We start from the raw sequence: 21,837 nt of genomic DNA on the forward strand, positions 1-21,837 counted from the left end.
GGGGGCTCCACAAGGTCTCCAACCAGTTTGGAGTGTAGCTACTTTAGCAACAATTCATTTGAAAGTGACAGAAAGTTTATTATTAAGTGTACATACTCACCTGATACATATATTTAATTTGTGACCAGCAGGAAATTTTATGAAAAATAACAAAATTTGCCTTGTATAATGCAATGACACAAAGATTCATAGAATTAGAATGAGATTACTGTGGTCTAGGTTTGTGTTGAATTTATTTCCCAGGTTTTTGTATCTTACTATTTTTCAAATATTTTATTTTTATGGGAAAGTCAGATATACAGAGAGAGAGGAAGATCTTCCACCCATTCATTCAATCCCCAAGTGGCCGCAACAGCTAGAGCTGAGGTGATCTGAAGCCAGGAGTCGGGGATTCTTCCAGGTCTCCCACGCGGGTGCAGGGTCCTAAAGCTTTGGGCTGTCCTAGACTGCTTTCCCAGGCCACAAGCATATGGGATCCAGGCTGGTGCAAGGTGAGGACTTTAGCTGTTGGATCCAGATACTTTGTATTTCAAGAGTTCCAGGAGACGTGAGGCCTAGCAATATTGAAATGTGGGCAGAGAAGCTAGGGCAAGGTGAATGTCTGAAGCTGTGCAAATGTGTCCAGGCTGTTTGCTGTATGTGTTAGGATAACTTATGTTAGTGGGGAAGCTGGGACATAGGCCTTCACCTCATTTTAATTTTTTTAAACATTTATTTTTATTGGAAAGGCATATATACAGACAGGAGGAGAGACAGAAACGAAGATCTTCTGTCCGATGGTTCACTCCCCTAGGTTTTCACTTTGGCAGATGAACTTCAGGATAATGACCATTTTATAATTTCGAGTGGGCCCGTTATCACCAAGCTTGTTTAATAAAGACTCCTTAACACATTCCAGACTTGTCCCGCAACAGATATAAGTCAGACAGAGAAAGAGTATCAAGAGGTAACTCCAAAACACAAGGCTAAAAAGGGAAGCTGGGAGATAGCCAAAATAAACCAGGGTAAGCCAAGGCTTACAGGTTTATTGAGTCCCGCTGTGCTATTTTCTTCTGGGGTTTCGTAGGTTTTGTAGGAGGAAGAGATGATAACACTGTTGAAGTGTTTACATTGTATCAGGCACTAAGCTCTGTGGCTTCCAAGTATTTCCTGGGATCCGCACAGCAATCTGTCAAGTCATCAACAGAGGACTTAGTGGCACATTTATCCAGGAACCAACTTGGAATGGGAATGCACATGCCACATACTATGTGCAAATTTCTTGCCGGGAGGAAGTGTTAAAAGGTAGAATGGATTAAGGAAGCTATTTTGAAATAATAATAATCCTCAGCTATAGGGAACCTTCCACAGGGTTGAACAAGGTAGGACAGGCATCCATCCCTGTGTAAGCTTGGGATGGCCCTGGCAGAAGCACTGTGGGTTTGGCACAGACTTTTGTGACAGTGCTTGTCATCAGGCAAGCATGAATGAAATGTCTTGCTTTGTAACCTACCGGCTCCATTGACAATTTGATTGCATGGTTAGGGCTTGACACGGTGGCTCCATTTTGACTAACCGTGGAGGCTGTCATCCTCATTGAAGAAGAAACAGGCTTATAGGGAGCGGGTATCTAGCCCGCGTTCTTCCTGGGGAGACAGCAAAGCCCTCTTTAGAACGCGGGTCTTCAACGCCCGCAAGAGCCCCGTGACCACCCCCACCCCAGCATGACACCCCTAAGCAGCAAGCGTTCGTTTGGACGCGCTCGCTGGGCTTTGCGGACGGGGCGCACCTGCAGCGCGCTGGCCGCTGGTCCCACCCCATCCCTGGCAGAGACCTCCGCTCCACCAATCGGGCGCGGGGGGCGGGCCGCGGGCGCGCACGCTCCAGGCCCGCAGTTCAAGTGGCAGGAGCGCAAGGAGACGCGACGCGGGGTCGGTGGGAGCGAGCCAGCACCTCAGTCTCCTTCCCCTCCCTGCGCCTCGCCCTCGTTCGCCTTCTCCTTCCCGCAGCCGGACCGGAACTATGTGATCCCGGAAGTTCCGGGGCCATTGCTGTGTGGGATAAACAGTAATGGCGGAGGCTGCAGCTCCCGGAACAACAGCCACAACATCAGGAGCAGGAGCGGCAGCGGCGGTGGTGGCAGCGGCCTCCCCCACCCCTATCCCCACAGTCACCGCCCCGTCCCCGGGGGCGGGAGGAGGGGGCGTCGGCCACGAAGGCGGCGGCGGCGGCTGGACCAAACAGGTCACCTGCAGGTAGGACGTTGCGTGGTGGGGCGCCTGGCGAGGGGAGGGCGCTGCGGGAGGGAGGCAGGGAGAGAGGGGGTCCCCTGCGTTATGGCGACCCCCCCTCACCCGGCGTCCCCGCGGCCGCCGCCATCTCCCCCGCTCGTGGCTGCGTCAACCCCTGGTGGGCCGCGCGCGATCGCTGCGGGGCCGCCCGGTTGCTGTGCCACCTCCCCGGGCCTGTGTTCTGCGGCCACCACCATTCAGGAGAGGTGGGAGATCTCCTTTCCGGCTAGGTTTGTGTGTGTGTGTCTGTGGGTGCCGGCGCGCCTGCCTGCCTCTCGCTCGGGAACTGCGGGGTCGCGGGGCGGCAGGTTGAGGTTCGGACCCCGGCTTCCAACGACGCTCTGCCGGTCCTGGAGAGCCCCCGCCGCCGGGCCGTGGTGTCTCTTGGTCGTCGCCACCTCTTCCCGACGCGGGGAAGCGGCTTTTGTATTTCTTCTTTTGTATGGTTTTGCGGAGGTTGGTGGTGGCGGTTCTGAGCTTTGTCTTCGAACCGAGCGGGGGCGGTGGGTGGGGGGAGGGCGCCGGGGTCATCCCCTCCGCCCTGGGTTTTCTGAGCTGCCATTGTGATCCTCTGCCCACTAACCCCCTCAACCCTGGGGTTCTTTTGAAATTCATGCATGCTACTTCCGATGGGGAACCCCGAGGGACAGATCTAGTTTGGGTTTGGAATGCCGTGCGAAAATAATAGCGAAATAAGTGGCTGGCGGTTACGCATGTAAAAAATGCCCGAGCTGTGCACCAAGGAGGGCGCTTGATTGTGTATTTGTTATGCTCTGGTCTTTGGAGAACCATCAATGGGGACTACAAGCCTTTTTCCATCGGCTTGGAAAATACAGCCAAAAGGCCGGCTTTCATCTGCCTGGGATAATTTATACGCATATACGTGAAGCCACTCTTATGGTCTTGAACACCCCCAGATGGAGGAATTCCCGGTTTTTCGTTTGATACATTTATTGGCTGCGAGATGGAAGCTTGCTGTTTTTGATACATGTGAAACGTGAGTGATAATCTTTACTATTTCCAGTGATGGGATGCAGAAAGCATGAATGCAGTTTAGGTAACCCGTCTTGCTCCTCTGTCGGTTGGAAGTGAGGAAGGCGAATTTTGAAATTCCTTTGCCTGGAGCCTGTTGTTTAACCCGGTGTCTTCTCTGCAGTGGAACAGCTCAATTTATACGTGCCTTTGTTTGTTTGCTTGTTTTTGTTTTTTTAATATCACCTTTGTGGAGCTTTCAAACCAATCTGACCGCCTCCCCGTCCAGTCCGCCTCATACACTGATGCCGTTTGGCTTGAATGTGAGCTCTTGGAGAAGCTCTTAGAGAAGTGTGATTCAGGCCACCAGCTCCCGGCTCAGTAGGTAGCCCAGCCTTGGATGCCCACCAGCAGCGGGACACTGCTGTGGTGGCTGTAACTTGAGCCCAGCCTTACAGCAAGCAGCCCGGAATTCATTGTTGCTTGCCACACTTCTCCTTCTGTAGGGGGTTTTTTTCCTTGGTGTTTGCCCCTTTTCTAGTTCCTCACCAGTATCACAAACATTTTAAGCCCAGTTTAAGCTGCATCCTGTATGAATATCGGTTTGAACTCTGGTTGCTTGTTTTCAAACCTCTCCCTTTAACTCTTGATTTTCAGCTAACTAAATAAATAAAACCTAAAGAAGAGAAAAGTTCCTTGCATAGCTGAGTAGCCTAACTTAAGAACATCATGTACGTGAAATAGGCTTTTGAGGTAGTTTGTTTTTGTGTCTTTTGGGGGAGGGTTTAAATCAAAATTTTTGCTTTAACCAGTTGAGTGAAACTGATACACAAGTTAATTGATCTGTGTTAGATTTTAGTGATTTTTAAGTTATTCTAGGTACCAATGTGGTTTTTAAAGAGTTCCCCTTTGGATGTAGAGCAACAGCTGTGAGGTTTTTAGATTATCTTAGCATGTAGGACCCTATTTGTTGTGCCTGTAGGGTTCTCATCACTGCATTTTCTGCAGTGAAATGTTGGATGTTGACAAGATCATACTTAGTTAAATATGAACTTGTTTTTGTATCATAAAATTCAAAATAAAAATTATACAAATAAAAATGGGAACAAAACTGTGGAGGGTGTTGTGGTCAAGTGAGTTAAGCCGCCTCTTGAGGCATCTGCATCCCATTTCCGAATGTATAGAGTCAATTTTCTGCTTTTTGCGCATCCCGGGAGGCATCTGGTGATGGGTCACCTGCTGCAGTCCTTGCCGCCCTCTTGGGAGAGACCCCTGGAGTGCCCTGCCCTGTCCCAACCCAGCCCTGGCTGCTGTGGGCATTTGGAGAGTGCACTGTTGGAAAATCTGTCTACTCTCCCTTTCAGATTAAAAAAAGAGAAAATATTTTCTTTAAAAAATAAAAGACTTGGAGCAAGACTCTCCACAATGCCTCAAATTTGTAAATTTACAAAGACAAAAGACTTGACAGAATGTGCGAAAACTTTAAGTAAGCATTGAATGCCTATGGGGGAGTCCCAGGTATTAAAGGAAGTTGGAAGTGTACGGGATTATAAATCGGCCTTGAAACAGATTCAAGGTAGTGATGGGCTCTACTGTTTGTACTGATTTCTCCTTATAAAAAAGATCACTTCTTTGAGCAAGTGCCTATGGGCATTAAAGTGTAAGCCGCTTCAGTCAGAAGCTCTTTGGGAATCATCTGTGCTTCCTTGTTAGTTGTTGGTTACTGTTTTCTTAATGTTGCTGTAGAAATTCTGATTATTATACTTTGTAACCTAAAGAAAACCCCAAGAAACCATTCCTAAGAAGCTGTGCTATGCTGCCCCCAGCAGGCTGCTCCTGGCTTTCCAGGTGCCTTAGAGTTGGATCAGAAGCGGGGTGAACTCAACTAGAGCCTATGTGGGATACTGGTGCCACAGGTGACAGTTGTGCCTGCACAGAGCTAGTCAGTCATTCACTTTACAAGTGCTGTGATGTCCATCATGAAATTTATTATTTGTGTGATAAAATCAGGCCATTAAACTAGAGTGACATTGAAAAGTTATAGTTCTAAGAAAAAATTTTTCCACAGATGTTATTATTGAGATTAGGTGTTTTCTCTAAGTTACTGTATTTAAGTACTGAAAGAGAGGAACAGAGTAAGGGGCAGGCTTTGTGGTACTGTGGGCTAAGGCCCTGGGTGGTGTGCCTGCCTCCCACATTAGAGAGCTGGTTGAAGTTCACGCCCGGGAGGCAGCAGATGGTAGCTGGAATGTTTGGGCCCCTGCACCCATGGGACACCAAACTAGGTTTTCTGACTCAGCAGGTGGAAGATCTCTGTCTCTTCCTCTGTCTGCCACCCTACCCTGTCTCTAAATAATTAGAAATAAGTATATATACATATTTATTAAGATATTATAGTTTTATTTGAAAGGCATATTTACAGAGAGGGAGAAACAAAGATCCGCCTGCTAGTTCATTCCCCAAATGACTGCAAGTGCTGGAGCTGAGCTGATCCAAAGCTATGAGCTTCTTCAGGGTCTCCTCCCTGGGTGCAGGACCCCAAGGCTTTGGGCCGTTCTCAACTGCTTTCCCAGGTCATAAGCAGGGGGGATGACGCAGTGGGATGCGAACCAGTGCCTACCTGGAGTAGAGGGAATGAGTTTCTGCCATCTCCATGAGACCTGGTTCCCCAGTTTGACCTGGCCACTGTTGGTGATTGGAGGGGGCGGGGACTAGCAAATGGCAGCATCCTCTCTTCTCCCTTCCTTTCAAATATAATTTGGTATTTTTTTTAATACTACATTAGTTATTAGGAAAGCCCTGAATCATTGTTGCTGCTTGGAGGTTCTGAGGGTGTTGTGTGTTTCTTGTTTCCTCACAACCCACTGCTTGGGTTTCTTATTCTCTAACTTGATGGCTACTTTAAGATTTCCTAGAGGTACAGCAGTAGGGTGATTGGTTTCTTCTGCATTTTTCTTTGGTTCTGAGCATTGTGTGTTTGTAGTCAAAGAATCTTCTCAGTGGGACAAACTCTGTGACAGCCTCAGGTCAGCCTGGGCAGTGACATCCAGGTGAATTTGGATGGGTTGTTGGTGGTGGCATTAAAAAATAAAGCACCAGGACTTGGTATTGTTTTTGGAAAAATTCTTGGGAGATGGGTCCCCTTATCTTGCTTCTTGGTGTCTGTTAGATTGTATCCTAATCCTTTAGATTGAAAGGAGGCGACTTGCAATGAGGGCTGCCACTCGCTGTGAAGATTGTCCGTAGTTCTGGGTGCACTCACAGCGTATTTGAGCCATAAAAGCAAATAAAAACACAAGCCAAAAACCCCAGACATATGAAGCCAGTATTTGGCAGTAACTAATTAGGACCCAGTTCTCGTGTTTCTGGTGGCTAAGTGTCTGCTTGGGTTCTTCCCGCAGTGCTCGTGGCAGACCTCTGGAACTTCACCAGCTAAGTAGCTGGTTCCTCCTGCAGCTCACCACACGTATCCATTCCCTCTGTGGAAACGGTGCCGGAAAAGGGTATTTCCTTTGTCTTCTGGTTAAAAGATTCTGGTTTCTTAAGATTTTGTGACATGATACCTAGGCTGCTGTCCTTTCAGCTGCTGTACTCTCTTTACTGATTATTCTCCATAGGTAACTCTTTTTTTTTTTTTAATTTATTCATTTTATTACAGCCAGATATACAGAGAGGAGGAGAGACAGAGAGGAAGATCTTCCATCCGATGATTCACTCCCCAAGTGAACCGCAACGGCCGGTGCGTGCCGATCCGAAGCTGGGAACCTGGAACCTCTTCCGGGTCTCCCACGTGGGTGCAGTGTCCCAATGCATTGGGCCGTCCTCAACTGCTTTCCCAGTCCACAAGCAGGGAGCTGGATGGGAAGTGGAGCTGCCGGGATTAGAACCGGCGCCCATATGGGATCCCGGGGCTTTCAAGGTGAGGACTTTAGCCGCTAGGCCACGCCGCCGGGCCCTCCATAGGTAACTCTTTAAGAGAATTGTTAAATGTGTTCAGGAAAAGGTCTGACAGGTGGGCCCAGCCTGGTAGGCTAGTGGCTAAAGTCTTCATCTTGCATGCACTGGGATCCCATATGGGTGTTCGTGTCCCAGCTGTTCCGCTTCCCTTCCAGCTCCCTGCTTGTGGCCTGGGAAAGCAGCCCAGGGATGGTCCAAAGCCTTGGGACTCTGCACCGAAGTAGGAGACCAGGAAGAAGGTCTTGTCTCTTGGTTTCGGATTGACTTGGCTCTGGCGGTTGTGGTCACTGAAGGAGTGAATCAGCAGATGGGAGGTCTTTGCTTCTCTCTGTAAATCTGACTTTCCAATAAAGATAAATCTTTTAAAAAAAAAAAAAGGATCTGACAGGGCGGAACAAGACTGAAAGGAAGGATGTGAAGTGAAATGTAGGATCGTTGAAGACATTCCAGTCTTGCTTTTTGTTGTTGGAAAGGCAAATGGGTTTATGGAGAGGACTGAGCTATCATCCACTGGTTCACTCCCCAAGTGGCCACAGTGGCTGGAGCTTCTTCCGGATCTCCCACATGAGTGCAGGCTCCCAAAGCCTTGGGCCATCCTCTACTGCTTTTCCAGGCTATGAGCAGGGAGTTGAACAGAAGTAGAGCAGCTGGGGCATGAATTGGTACCCACATGGGTTCACGGCACTTGCAAGGGCAGGATTTATTCAATTAAGCCATTGTGTGGCACCCAGGTTTCTGCCTTTTTCTTTTTTTTTTTTGCTCTCTAGTCTCAGAGGGAAGTGCAACTCGCATTAAGTAGTTCACTGAGAGTCACAGCAAATAAGCGACAAAGCTGGAATCTTGCTAATTTTGAACCTAAAAATGCTTTTGATTACTGCTCAGATGGGAGTGGTCTGCTTCTGATTCAATCTGGTGACATTTGGACTGTTGGTAGCTGCATTTATCTATATTTGAATATCATCAATCAAGACAGGTCACCTGGAAGGTACTTTAATATGACAGTAGTACTGTAAAATTGAAATCTGATTCCAGTACTCGCCTATTTGGGATCTTTTGCTGGGTTTGCACTGGGTCTGTTCCCTGCCTGTTTTTCTTCCACACACCCCATGTTTGCTCTTAATCTCTTTACACTTCCTGCTAGCCTGCCCTTAGTACCTTGTGGTCATAATACTACTTGTGTTAACTCCAGGCAGGGCCTTTGCACATGCTGACCTTCTGACCAGAGTATTGATTTATTCAACCACCCAGTTTTTTTTCTTTTTTTCTTTATTTATCATTTTTAATTCATTAATTACATTGTATTATGTGACACAGTTTCATAGGTACTTGGATTCTCCCAAACCCTCCCACCATGGTGGATTCCTCCACCTTGTTGCATAACCACAGTTCAAGTTCAGTTGAGATTCCCCCATTGCAAGCATATACCAAACATAGAGTCCAGCATCTTATTGTCCAGTCAAGTTCAACGGCTTCTTAGGTATACCCTCTCTGGTCTGAAGACAGAGCCAGCAGAGTATCATCCCGATCAATTAAAAGCTCCAACATACCATCAGCAAAATTTACATCATTATGGAATTAATTGACATAGTAATGAGTAACCAATATGTTAAAAGTAAATGCGAGTTCTTCACCACCTTCTGTGACCACCTGATTGACATTTCAGTTTGTTTCAACCACCCAGTTTTAAAGCACACATCACTCTGGGGAAGCCTCCCTTGAGACTGGTACCTGATTGGGTCATATCTTTTTTTCTTGGCTCTTACGGCACCATGTAGTTTTTCTCTGTAGCCTATAGTAAGATTAGAGCTCTGTATTTGTTGGTCCTCTGGCTGCTTTCGCGCCTGTTCCACTAGACTTTCACACTCTGGGCTAACAGGAACTGTGTGCTGGCTCACCGTCAGTGTGTTACCACCTGCTGAACAGCGTCAGCCCGGAAGGGCTGATTTTGCAGAATAGTGAGTGGTTAAGATGATTTGGTTTGTAAAGCTGATGTAATTTCCATCATTTGAGGTTTAGCTTCCATTTTCCTTGTTTATAAGGTAGGATTGCAGGCCTTATTCACTTGCTTTGCAGTGGTTCATTATAATCCATTGTAATTCTGCACTAATGTTTATATAACAATATCCAAGAAGCCAAGCACCATCCTGTGGTCTGAGGCAGTAGCAATAAAGCTTGGTCAGTTGCTACACTTTCCCAGGCCAGCTGGTCTGTGTGTTGGCTCATTGTCACTCTTCCTGGCATTTAGGAGTATAAAGAACAGTTTTCATCTGGCACAGATGTCAGATGTGTGGGTGCTTGAGCAGTGCTAAGGAAGAGTGTGAGCATTACGGGGCTTGCACCCGGAAGCAGCTGGTTGAGGAGGTAAGTCATCACCTACCACTGCACCAGTGTCCCCTCCCTGCTAACGGCCTGAGGAAACAATGGAGGATGACCTTGAAACCCTGCAACCATATGGGAGACTCAGAAGAGACTCCTGGTTGCTGCCTTTGAACTGGCCCAGCGCTAACCCTGATGACCCATTCGGGGAGTGAACCAGTAATGGACGATCTCTCTTTTCTTTCTGTAATTGTACCTTTCAAATAAAAATAAATATATTTTGAAGAGTAGATTTAAAATTTCTGTCACTCTGCTTTACTTTAACAGCTTTACACTTGTTTATTACTATTTTTTGGTAAAATGTATTTATTTGAAAGGCAGAAATTCAGAGAGAAAGTGACTGATCTCCCATCTTTTGGTCATTGATCCACTCCCCTAATGTTGCAGCAACTGGGGCTAGACTGGTGGATCTCCCATCAGCCCCACCTGCTTTAGGTTTTTAGGTAGACACGGTATCAAGCTTCTTTTGCCGCTGCTCCTGCTTTTTTTGTAATTGGAAAAGCAGCTTTAGAGGGATAAGACAGAAAAATCCTCCATCCTCTGGCTCACTCCCCAAATAATGGCCACAGCAGCTTCTTGCAGGTGTCCCATGTAGGTGCAGGGTCCCAAGGCTTTGACCCATCCTCTAGTGCTATAAGCAGGTAGCTGGATGGGAAGTAGAGCAGCTGGGACACTAACCAGCACCCTTATGAATGTCAGTGCTTCTAGGTAGAGGGCTTGGTGAGTTTTGAGCCATTGCACCAGGCCTTGTGTCAAGCTTGAAAAATTATATCGGCATCTGTATCCCTGATTTCAAGCTAACACTCCCCCGCACCCCCTGAATGTTGAAATATTGGATGGGAGTTTTTTTTTTCCTTTTTTAAAATTGATTACATTGCATTGTGTGACACAGTTTTTATGGGCACTGGGATCCCCCCCCACACACCTCTCCCCCCATGGTGGATTCCTCCACCTTGTTGCATTACCACAGGGATGGGAGTTTTTGTGCTATGTGTATAATGCGAGAGGTGAAGCAATAAATAACCATATTCAGTGATATTGCTTCAGATGAGTAACCTATTATCAACCATGGATATTAGCTACTTTGAGGCAGGATTACAATGTAATTATTGACTTTTTAAAGCCCTTTAAATCTCCCCATATTCAGTGAAGATTTATCCACTGGTATTTTTCATAAACAGTGGAGCTTGGACTACTTGAAGGAGGCTTGTGGGAAGTACCTCTGTAGTGCTTCAGCTCTGAATGAGGCCACCTTACACTTATGGACTAGTGAAAATAGGCTAATTACACCCAGAATTTGACTTTGTTCTTTTATTGTGTTACGGATTGCAACACTAGGAATTTACATTCTTGATAATTATATAATTTTTCTCCTGTAACCTGCTGTCACATACCAAGTTCTAGCACAGGTGGTCTTAAAATAGGGCCTTTGACATTTGGGAATCCCCAAGAGCCCTTGGTTAGATATGAACAGCTTTCTTGATAGTGTTCAGTTTAGTGGGGGGTGAGTGGACAGTGTTTAATATAGCCGCTTTTCTGTGGCCCTCAGGTAACAGACCACATATCTACCTTGTTGCTTGCCGTTCCCTGTTCCTCCTGGGGGAAAGGCAGGTTTGGAGAAATGTGGTGCTGCCAAGACAAGACCCTGCTCACTTCCCTGATCTTTCTGGTCACATAGAGAAGCAGATGGTTGGGTCTTGGAAGCTGCCTTGCATCCGGCTCCCCAGGCATGCTTGTGTTGGAAACTACTGAGTTGTATTCTCATGCTTGGTGTTTTGAACCTGCCAGTCACACACACACACACACACACACACACAGCCCTTTAAGGCATCTACCAGAGTGACCACTGCTTCTGTGCTAGCATCTGGTCTTCCCTGCTTTTACCTGTGGCTTTCCAGGAAGCCAGATGGATTTCTTAAAGTGGTAAACTACATGCTCTAAGGAATCTCACCACTTTCTCAGCCTACATTATTCCATTATTATTATTATTATTAGAAAGGCAGATTTACAGAGGAGAGACAGAAAGTTCCTCTGGGTCCTCCATGTTGGTGCGGGTCCCATGGCATTGGGCTGCCCCGACCGCTTTCCCAGACCACAGGCAGAGAGCTGGATGAGGAGTAGCCAGGACACGAACTCGGTGCCCATATGGGATCTTGGCACATGCAAGGCTAGGACTTGAGCCACTAGGCTACCGGGCCAGGCCCTTTATCTTTGAATTTTTAAAGAACAACTGCTGCCACTATGACTGCAGTTAGTGGAAAGCGAGATACCACCTTCCTAGGACTGTAAACTGAGGGCCAGGTGAGACCTGCAATGAATGGCAAGGTGGATCCTTAGCATCTGAGCTGGTGCCCTAGTGCCAGGGCTGCCCACCTGCAGTATACCCAAGTGCGGGTGGTTTTGAGCTGATGTAGTCTGATTATACTGTGTGTTCATTTCATGCTCGTGTGTTTACTGGTAGACTAGGAGTTATTGGATTGGTTTCAGTCTTTTGTAATCCGGTTCTGTGGTCCTTTGTTTCATAGGTATTTTATGCATGGGGTTTGTAAGGAAGGCGATAACTGTCGCTATTCGCACGACCTCTCGGATAGTCCTTACGGCATAGTGTGCAAGTATTTCCAGCGAGGGTACTGTATTTATGGAGACCGCTGCAGGTAAGAATTCCTTTAAATTCATTCTCTTCAGGGGTGGGCTAGGAGCAAAGAAATTGTGTTGTCCTAATAGCGTAATAAATTGGAAATACTTAGTGCTGGGAGTTGGATAGGAAGCAGAGTTGTTAGGACAGGAACCAGCACCCATATGGGATGCAGGCACGTGCAAGGTGAGGACTTTAGCCACTAGGCTACTATGCTGGGCCCAAAAACAATCTTTAAAGCAATGCTTTGAGTCCGGCGTCTGATATTATACTGCTTTGCACCCGCTGGGATCCCATGTGGACACCAGTTCTAATCCCACCTCCCATCCAGCTCCTTGCTTATGGCCTAGGAAAGAAGTCTAGGATGGCCCAAAGCCTTGGGACCATGCACCTGTGTGGGATATCTGTCTGGAAGAAGCTCCTGGCTCCTGGCTTCGGATTGGCTCGGCTCCGGTTATTGCAGCCCTTGGGGAGTGAATCGTTGGACCGAGGATCTTTCTCTCTGTCTCTGGCTTTGCAATAAAAAAAGTCAAATCTTACAAAAAAAAAAAAAGAATCGGGCCCGGCGGCATGGCCTAGTGGCTAAAGTTCTCGCCTTGAAAGCCCCGGGATCCCATATGGGTGCGGGTTCTAATCCCTCTAATCCCGGCAGCTCCACTTCCCATCCAGCTCCCTACTTTTGGCCTGGGAAAGCAGTTGAGGACGGCCCAATGCATTGGGACTCTGCACCGGTGTGGGAGACCCGGAAGAGGTTCCAGGTTCCCAGCTTCGGATCGGCGCGCATTGGCCCGTGGCGGCTCACTTGGGGAGTGAATTATCGGGTGGAAGATCTTCCTCTGTGTCTCTCCTCCTCCGTGTATATCTGGCTGTAAAATGAATAAATCTTTAAAAAAAAAAAGAATCAGTTCAGGAAACGTCCATGTTTGTTGGTTAGGTGATATTAAATGGATTGCCCCCAGATTCAAGAGGCTTGCTGATCACATGCGCATCCCCTTGGAGTCTTGACTTGTCCCGATGTCAGTGGGACCTGCTGGTGGCTAGAGGGCCACTCGGGATGCTGCGCTCCTGGATACTTGGCAGGAGGACTTGGTTCCTTTCCTTGTGGTCCTTGCTGTAGTGGTGCCTTAGCGTCTTTAAACTTGTAACTGGTAGCTGGCTTTACTTAGAGCATGCGACTCAAGAAAGGGGACAAGGAGGAGGAGAAGGCACAATGGCTTTTATGACCTAGTCGCAGCAGTCACCATCACTGCTGCTCAATTATGGGCTAAGTTGCTAAGCACAGCCTACATTCAACAGGAGAGAAGCTGGGTTCCACCTTTTAAAGGGAGACATGGCAAAGAATCTTCGACAGACTTTAACCAACTGCACTGGGTAAGACTTTGGCAGTGTCGTAGCCAAATTACTTCAGTGCGGTATTTCCAGAGAACAAAATGCGTCCAACTCTTGGACTCAGATGCTTATAGTTCAAAAGAAAATAAAATGATTGATGGATACAATATTAAGGATAAATACCTTTTAGTATTGTTTTTGTTGGAAGATTAGATTCATAGAGAAGGAAGAGAAGGAAAGAGCTTTTGTCCATTGTTTAACTCCCCAAATGGCCAGAGCTGAGCCAATCTGAAGCCAGGAGCTTCTTCTGGGTCTTTCATGTGCGTGCAGCATCCCAAGGCTTTGGGTTACCCATTACTGCTCTCCTAGGCCACAAGGTGAGAGCTGGATAGGAAGTGGAGCAGCTGGCATATGAGCTGGTGCCAGGCCCAACAATGACATTTTAAAACAAAAACGGGCATAGGTCTCTGAGTACACAGGTTAGTTAAGCCACTGCCCGTGATGCCGATGTCTCCAGGGCGCCTCTTCAATTCCAGATAATCCATTCCCTTCTGATTTTGGAAAATAGCAGAGGATGGCTGACGTGCCTGGGCCCCTGCGAAATGTATCTGTCTCAGTCCTTCCTCTCTAATTCTGCCCTTCAGATTAGTAAATAACACATGAATAGTCCAGGGCAGCCCAAGGCCTTGGGACCCTGTTCCTGTGTGGGAGATCCAGAAGAAGCTCCTGGCTCCGATCGCCTCAGTTCTGGCTGCTGCGGCCACTTGGGGAGTGAATCGACAGAGGATCTTCCTCTGTCCCTCCTCCTCTCTGCATATCTGATTTTACAATAAGAAAAAAAGAAATTAATCTTAAAAATGGAGAGGAGAAAATAAACCATGCAATGGTTGGAAAGGGAGATTAATTTGTGAAAGCATGAAGAAAAATACATATTTACAGTTTGTACATCCTGCCTCTGACATTTGATATTGGTAGTATGTTATTGCACATGTCAGTAAAATGTTTTTGATGTCCTCATTGAATTTTTATAAGTTTTAAAATTTTTGAAAGCTTTAGTTGCAATCTTTGGACTGGACTCAGTCCAGGTTTCGCACATGGGTGGTGGGACCCGAATGCTTCAGCATCCTCTGCTGTCTCCTGTGGTGTACGTCAGTCAGCAGGAGACTGTGCTGAAGCCTGGGACTTGAACTGGGCATGGGGTGTGGGGGCTGCAGTGGCTTTTTTTTTGTTTGTTTGTTTGAAAGGCAGATTTTCCCCAGAGGCTGAGAGACAGGGGAAGATCTTCCATCTGCTGGTTCACTCCCAAATGACCACAATGGCTGGAGTTGAGCCGATCTAAAGCTAAGAGCCAGCTACGTACAGAGGCCATTCTCTACTGCTTTTCCAGGCCCAAAGCAGAGAACTGGAGGGACGTGGAGCACCTGGGACCAAACAGTACCCATATTGGATGCCAGTGCTTGCAGGCAAAGGATCCATCAGCTATGCCGCTTTGACAGCCATACCGCCTGTCCTTAAGGACAGCTAAAGCACAGTGCCAAACACCTGCTCCTTTGTATTGAATTTGAGAATCAATCTTGAATCAATTAACCGGTTTTGACTACATGGTCTTTTCAGCAGTGTTACTGTTGCAGAAATCACAAAGTGCCAAGTACTTGAAACTCCTGGTTATAGCGGGATTTGAAGAGTAAAAAATTTAGAATGTGGTTGCTGTTCTACAGGCTTGATCAGGCTAAGAGCTATTTTGTAAATGAGAATTCATTGTAGGGCTGTTGGGATGCCGCTGTAGGCAAATCTTTGATTTGTGGCACTAACATATCATGTAGGCACCATGTCTTCTACATCCCATCCAGCTCCCTACTTATTGCCTGGGAAAGCAGTAGAGGATGGTCCAAAGCTTTGGCACCCTGCCCCGATGTGGGAGACCTGGACAAAGCTCCTGGCTTCAGATTGGCTCAGTTTTGGCCATTGTGGCCACTTGGGGAGTAAATCATCAGATGGAAGATTTTCTGACTGCCCATCTTTCTGTAGATCTGCCTTTTGAATTAAAAAAAAAATCTTATTTAAAAAAACAAAAGGCTGGAGAGGAGAGAAGAAAGGGATTTTTACATCTACTGTTCCATGGTATTCCCATCGCGTGGGGGCTTGCTAGATAGGCGGGACTGTGGTCTCCTCTCTGCATTTGCAAGTTTAATTAAATGTCTGCCTTTTTAACCAGTTCTCTGGTTTACCTCCGAGTAAGGTTTGAGAAGGAGCCAGGGACCATGTTAGGAAACACAGTGACGGCTTCCTTTTCCGTTTCGTTAAAGGTATGAACACAGCAAACCATTGAAGCAGGAGGACACTACTGCCACCGACCTAGCTGCAAAACCTTCCCTTGCCGCCTCCTCAAGTCTCCCCTCGGTAGTTGGACCGCTCGCGGAAATGAATACAGGCGAAACCGAGTCACGAAATTCAAACTTTGCAACTGTAGGAGCAGGTTCAGAGGACTGGGTCAATGCCATTGAGTTTGTTCCTGGGCAACCCTACTGTGGCCGTAGTAAGTATTCTGAAGAATAAAATAAAAGTTGGAGGGCTAGGCAGTAGTGCATCAATTAGCCGAGTTTTCACAGCCTTCCTGCTTCCAATCTTCATATTTAGCCTAATCTTAAATACTTTAAATTGGATTGCCTAAGACGTGCAGATGGAAAGAAACTTTTTCACTCCCAAATAGTAATGAATTCAGAATGTTTTGGAAAAAAAACTGGAGCTTTTTTTTTTTTTTGTTAATCAATACTTTTTAAAACTAAATTTCAATTATACAAGAAATAACTAAAGAATCATTTTTTTTTTAAACAAGCCTAATTTTGGAAAAATCAGCATTAGAAAACATTTCAAGAGTGAAGAAATTAGTTCAATAGACTGTTTTGGCGTTTAATTGAAGTTCTTTGTATTTTTTTTCCCCCTTCTCAGTTAGGTTCTCAGTACCTTATAGTTCGTATCTCTGCCTTATCCCTTTGGGCCTTTACCACCCTCTTCAACATTTTCAGCTGCCTCTTCCTGCACTGAAGCACCCCCGCAGGGCTCAGTGACCCAGGAAGAATCAGAGAAAGAGCAAACCGCTGCGGAAACCAAGAAGCAGCTTTGCCCCTATGCTGCAGTGGGAGAGTGCCGCTATGGGGAGAACTGTGTGTATCTCCATGGAGACTCCTGTGACATGTGTGGGCTGCAGGTGCTGCACCCGACGGATGCTGCCCAAAGGTCTCAGCACATCAAAGTAAGTGCCCAGGGTACCGCGGGCGTGGAGTGCCGCAAGCCACCTTTGTTCTTGGTTCAGAGTTGAGGGAATGCTTATTTGCAAAGGGTGGGTGGTGGAGCTGGGGGAGTCCTTCCTGCATTTCAAGAAGTTGTTGTAACATTGTTTCAATACTTTGCAGTTTTTCTGAGCCTGGGCTTCCATATAATGCACTTTTTTTTCCCACTTTGTTTAAATGCGGGTTCCATGGTTGGGAGTCTATTGACTGAGTTGTGCGAATGTTACTGACTACTTTCTAATCTTGGGATCCCATCCTAGGAAGAAACCTCATACATACCTGTTAGCGAGGACCCTTTATTGTATTTTCCTTGAGCTTCAGGCAGAAACTAACCAACTGGCCTGTCTGGGACATTTTGGGACATTCGCTCTTACGTGGACGTGTGCCTGAATGCCTGTTGGGACCGTCTGCTTTTATGTAGTACACTGTTGCACTTCAAGCTTTCTCTCTCCTTAGCCTATGCCTATACTTCGTTCCTTGTGATGCCTGAAGAATGATCCATTGTGTGGCAATACCACATCCTATTTTTCCAGTTGTCTGTTGGCTACTATCAGTGACACTGCTCTGGGCATACAACTAGGCAACTGGGAGTGGAATTGTTGGGTTACAGGTCACTGTGCACTTACAGACTTGGACTCTTCCCGAGCAGCCACAGCTTATCTTCCCAACTGCATTGCATGGGACTTCAGGCTGCAGTTGCAAATCTTCTCACCATTCAAAACTTTTTCTGAAGAAGGCATTACTGTTCTTTCTTTTTATTATTATTATTACTATTTTTTAAATTGGAAAGTCAGATTTACAAAGAGAAGCAGAGACTGAGAGGAAGATCTTTTGTCCAGTGGTTTACTCCGCAAGTGGCTGCAACGGCTAGGGCTGAGCGAGCTGATGTAAAGCCAGGAGACAGGCGTTTACTCCAGGCCTCCCACGTGGGTGCAGGATCCCAAGGCTCTGGGCTGTCCTCCTCTGCTTTCCCAGGCCACAAGCAGGGAGCTGGAAATGTAGCAGTGGGGACACGAACCAGCACCCACATGGGATGTGGGTGAATTCAAGGCAATGATTTAGCGGCCAGGCTATTGTTCTAGGCCCCAAGAAAACATTAATTTTCAAACCTTTATTAACAATGTCACCTCATGGTTGTATCCATCCCTGCTTAATAAAATAATTTGGTTATGCAGGGCAGTTTGCTCTAAGTACATGATCTTCACAACATACCTTTGTGAGGTTAGGTGGAACAAATCCTTAGATATAGTCATGCCTGCCTCTGTAGATTGGGGATAAAAACCAGTTTAGATGAGGAAATGCACAAAACGTTACGCAGTATGTGGAATTATGAGCAACTTCCGTTGCGCTTTGCATTTTTCTATTTTCCTGTAACCTTGTTCCTTATGGATTGCAGAAGTGTGGTAGCCATGCAAACACTTGCACCCGAGTGTTAATTTACACAAGTCCCGAAGTCCAAGTAGCCTTTGTGTACTACATCTGATGAATGGGTGGGGAACATGTGCTCTTCACATCATAGCATATTAGCTATGCGTACGGACCCCTGCCATGTGATGTGACATGAACAGCTTAAAGCCAGTGATGAACGGTCACAGTTGCAGGAGATGTCCTAAGTTTGCAAGGCTGGTTACCTGAGTCCGGGGTCTTTTGGGGTGCCAATGAGTAATGGCAATATGCTTCCTTCGTGGGGTAATTAAGATACTTGGGTAGTGACTATTATTAATGGTTGCATGGCACGTACCAACACCTGATGGTACATTTCAGGTGGTAGGCGGTTCAGTTACATTTCGGTAAAGCTATTATTTAAACGAAGGTTCCCCTCATCCCAACAAAAAGGCAGTGAGGATGACGTGCCTGGCGTGTAATTGTCACTGCTGCTTGTTCATCTCCTTCACCTTTATTTTCTGACAGGCTTTTAGTTGGAGCCTTAAGCTTGAGAACATTGTCCATCTAACTGAAAAATGAACATAGTATGAAAACTGTCTACTGTGGGCAACAGCGGGGATCACCAAGTTGTGCATTTGGGGGAAGAGGCAACTGGGTCGTTTTGAAATTCTTGTGGTTTGATCTCGGTGTTTGCAAAGACCCAAAATGTCATGGTCCCCGTGTTCACTTGTGAATAAAAAATTTACTCTTCATGCCAGATTGGAAACTGTTTTTCCATTGACAGTTGGCTTCTCGGTGAGCTGACGGGCCTTTTCTCTCTGCTCCCTGCAGTCCTGCATCGAGGCCCATGAGAAGGACATGGAGCTCTCGTTTGCAGTACAGCGCAGCAAGGACTTGCTCTGTGGCATCTGTATGGAGGTGGTCTATGAGAAGGCCAACCCCAGCGAGCGCCGCTTCGGCATCCTCTCCAACTGCAGCCACACCTACTGTCTCAAGTGCATCCGCAAGTGGAGGAGTGCTAAGCAGTTTGAGAGCAAGATCATAAAGTGAGACTCCTCCCCCTCCATCCTCGTTTGTGCTTTCCTAGTTGGGGGCCGCGATTTAATAGTACCTTGTGCCAACTTAGCACCAGACAGACCACATTTAACTTCATGCATTTATGTTGAAAATGGGGTAGTTTTTCTTCTAATGGGGAATTCTTTGTATTTAGAGTAGTTTCTAGGTTAGTTGGGCTACCTGTGTTTATTTGAATGAGGAAATCCTGTGCATCAGTTAGTTGAATCTTCGTGCTTTTTCTGAGCAGATTGTGTCTAATGGATTAGCCAGTTTAGGCTCAGTGAAAAACACGCACCTGGCTCTAAATGTATGTTCCTAACATTTCGCATATTCCACATTCTATTCCATCCATTAAGCTAGCCAATAATTGCCATCCTTTAAAGATTGTTCTCATAACTAAACAAAAGCTACATAATCTAAACAGAGCAAAGTTGCAAGAAATAAATTTAAATGAAAGAAAAAGGAGTCTGTGTGAACTGTCTTTTTCTTTTTCCTTTACTGTTTAACCTAAGCGTACTGGCTAGCCATGGAGTTGGATTTAAATGAGTTTATCTTGCCTACCAGGAAACGGTCAATTGTGTGGCAGTGTGTGGGCCACTGGCAGGCAGTGCCCATGAACCTTGGGGTTGGGTCTGTCACCCCAGAGTGGGATCACCAGGGTGTTCTCTCGCTGTGTTGCTGGCCCGGGAGGGGAATGCACACTGTAGCCTCTTCATTGTTTCCCAGGTCCTGCCCAGAATGCCGGATCACATCTAACTTTGTCATTCCAAGTGAGTACTGGGTGGAGGAGAAAGAAGAGAAGCAGAAACTCATTCAGAAATACAAGGAGGCCATGAGGTATGCGCACTGCCGCCTCTCCTCGAGCTCCGGGCTCAGCGGCACTTGGGTTCACCTGGAAAAGAATGGTGCTGCATTTGGCCTTCCTGTCTCCTTCATGCCCTTTCTTCTTCCCCAGGACGGTTTGTTTTGTCAGCCCTAGTAACACTTACCCGGTCATGTATCTTGGTCCAATACAGTCCCTGGGTGCATGCCAGAGGGACTGCATTATAGCGAGGTCTGTTCTGCTGCTGGCCAAAGCCGCATGCTAAGGAGTGCTCGACTCATGGCATAGTTGTTCTGTATTAATCCTTATGTGTTTATGGCTTTCTAGAAGACTTGGTCTCTGTTGGATCTGCAGTCCTAGAAGTGGTACCAGCATAGCCTGAAACTGAGTGTCAGTGTCCCACGCGTTAGCACACACATGTTTCTAAGGATGAGGACACAGCATGGGAGGGTGGGGGGCAGGCATCCTGAGTGCAAGAGACCCAGCCCGGATGGTAGTCAACACAGGCCTGCGGTCCACTGTGAATAAGGGTTGCGGTGTTTTCCTTTCCAGCAACAAGGCGTGCAGGTATTTTGATGAAGGCCGTGGGAGCTGCCCATTTGGAGGGAACTGTTTTTACAAGCATGCGTACCCTGATGGCCGTAGAGAGGAGCCACAGAGACAGAAAGTGGGAACATCAAGCAGATACCGGGTAACTCGCTTTTTTTTTATTTTAAGAGGGGACCTAGCACGATGGCAGTGGAGGCCTGGACATGCTGGGTAGGGGACGCAGGTGATCGCTGTAGTCTGGCGGTGAGACTACAGCATTGAAGGAGGACACACACCTCAGGAAACTGGGAGGGACACCCAGACCAAGCAGGGTGCTGGAGCTCTAGGTTTTTGCATCAAGTGACTCCAAGGGAGGCATTGGTCAGAAGCCTTGATTACGTCACGCCTCTCTGGTGTGCGGGCCGTTTTTTGGGGGTTTTGTCTTTTTGCCTTATAAACAGCACAGTAGAAGATCCCCCTGGACAGTGCCATCCCTATCACGGCCTTGTTTTTGCAGGCCCAACGAAGGAACCACTTCTGGGAGCTCATTGAGGAAAGGGAGACCAGCAACCCCTTTGACAACGACGACGAAGAGGTGGTCACCTTTGAGCTGGGCGAGATGTTGCTCATGCTTCTGGCTGCGGGCGGGGACGACGAGCTGACAGACTCTGAAGACGAGTGGGACTTGTTCCACGATGAGCTGGAAGATTTTTATGACTTGGATCTATAGCAGCCTGCTGTGATGTGTGAACTGGTCTGCCGAGCCCCGTCCCGCCCCCCGCCCCTGACAGCAGCTGTGCCCTGTGCTGGTGTGGCGTGCGTGTTGCTATCCTAGGCAGGCCTCTCAACTCCAGGTGCTGTTGTCACACTGCTTACCCAGGGCCTGTCTTCTCTAGCCCCTTACCTTTCTGTCCCTGTCCCTGTCCCCTGACCCCACCCTGAGGAGTGTGTTGTTTTCTCTGTTTCAAAAAAAAGTTACAAAAATAAATCTTAAAGTTAGCTTTTTTTTTTGTTAACATGAATTTGACTGTCAGCTAGCTAGCATAGGTTTGTTGCGTCATCTGTTTTCAACCAGATTGTGTTTATGCACTTCCACACTCATTGGAGTACTCCCCAGGTTCCTAAAAAAAAAAAGTACTGGTCCTTCGTTGGGAGTTCCAGAACAGGGTGATGGATGAAGGGACCTAAGCTGGCAAGTCGCCTTCTGCCACAGGC

General features: G+C 47.0%; 1 protein-coding gene across 4 annotated transcripts; it reads left to right on the forward strand.

Moving 5' to 3' along the window:
* The first annotated feature begins 1,857 nt into the window (after positions 1-1,857).
* MKRN1 (makorin ring finger protein 1) lies at positions 1,858-21,621 on the forward strand. Of its 4 annotated transcripts, XM_058681303.1 has the most exons (9): positions 1,867-2,234; positions 12,101-12,229; positions 13,507-13,581; positions 15,846-16,075; positions 16,566-16,792; positions 19,047-19,261; positions 19,998-20,108; positions 20,647-20,785; positions 21,140-21,621. In XM_058681303.1, exons 1-9 carry the CDS (start codon positions 2,050-2,052, stop codon positions 21,350-21,352), a joined length of 1,524 nt encoding a protein of 507 aa, XP_058537286.1. In that variant the 5' UTR covers positions 1,867-2,049; the 3' UTR covers positions 21,353-21,621. The 4 variants fall into 4 exon arrangements, with proteins under 4 accessions (XP_058537289.1, XP_058537286.1, XP_004594412.2 ...); XM_058681306.1 differs by lacking the exon at positions 13,507-13,581 and having other exon boundaries at positions 1,858-2,234; positions 19,998-20,041; positions 21,140-21,284; XM_004594355.3 differs by lacking the exon at positions 13,507-13,581 and having other exon boundaries at positions 1,869-2,234.
* The last annotated feature ends 216 nt before the right edge of the window (positions 21,622-21,837 follow it).

The sequence above is a fragment of the Ochotona princeps genome, chromosome 25 (genome assembly GCF_030435755.1).
Source record: "Ochotona princeps isolate mOchPri1 chromosome 25, mOchPri1.hap1, whole genome shotgun sequence".
NCBI classification, from domain to species: Eukaryota; Metazoa; Chordata; class Mammalia; order Lagomorpha; family Ochotonidae; genus Ochotona; species Ochotona princeps.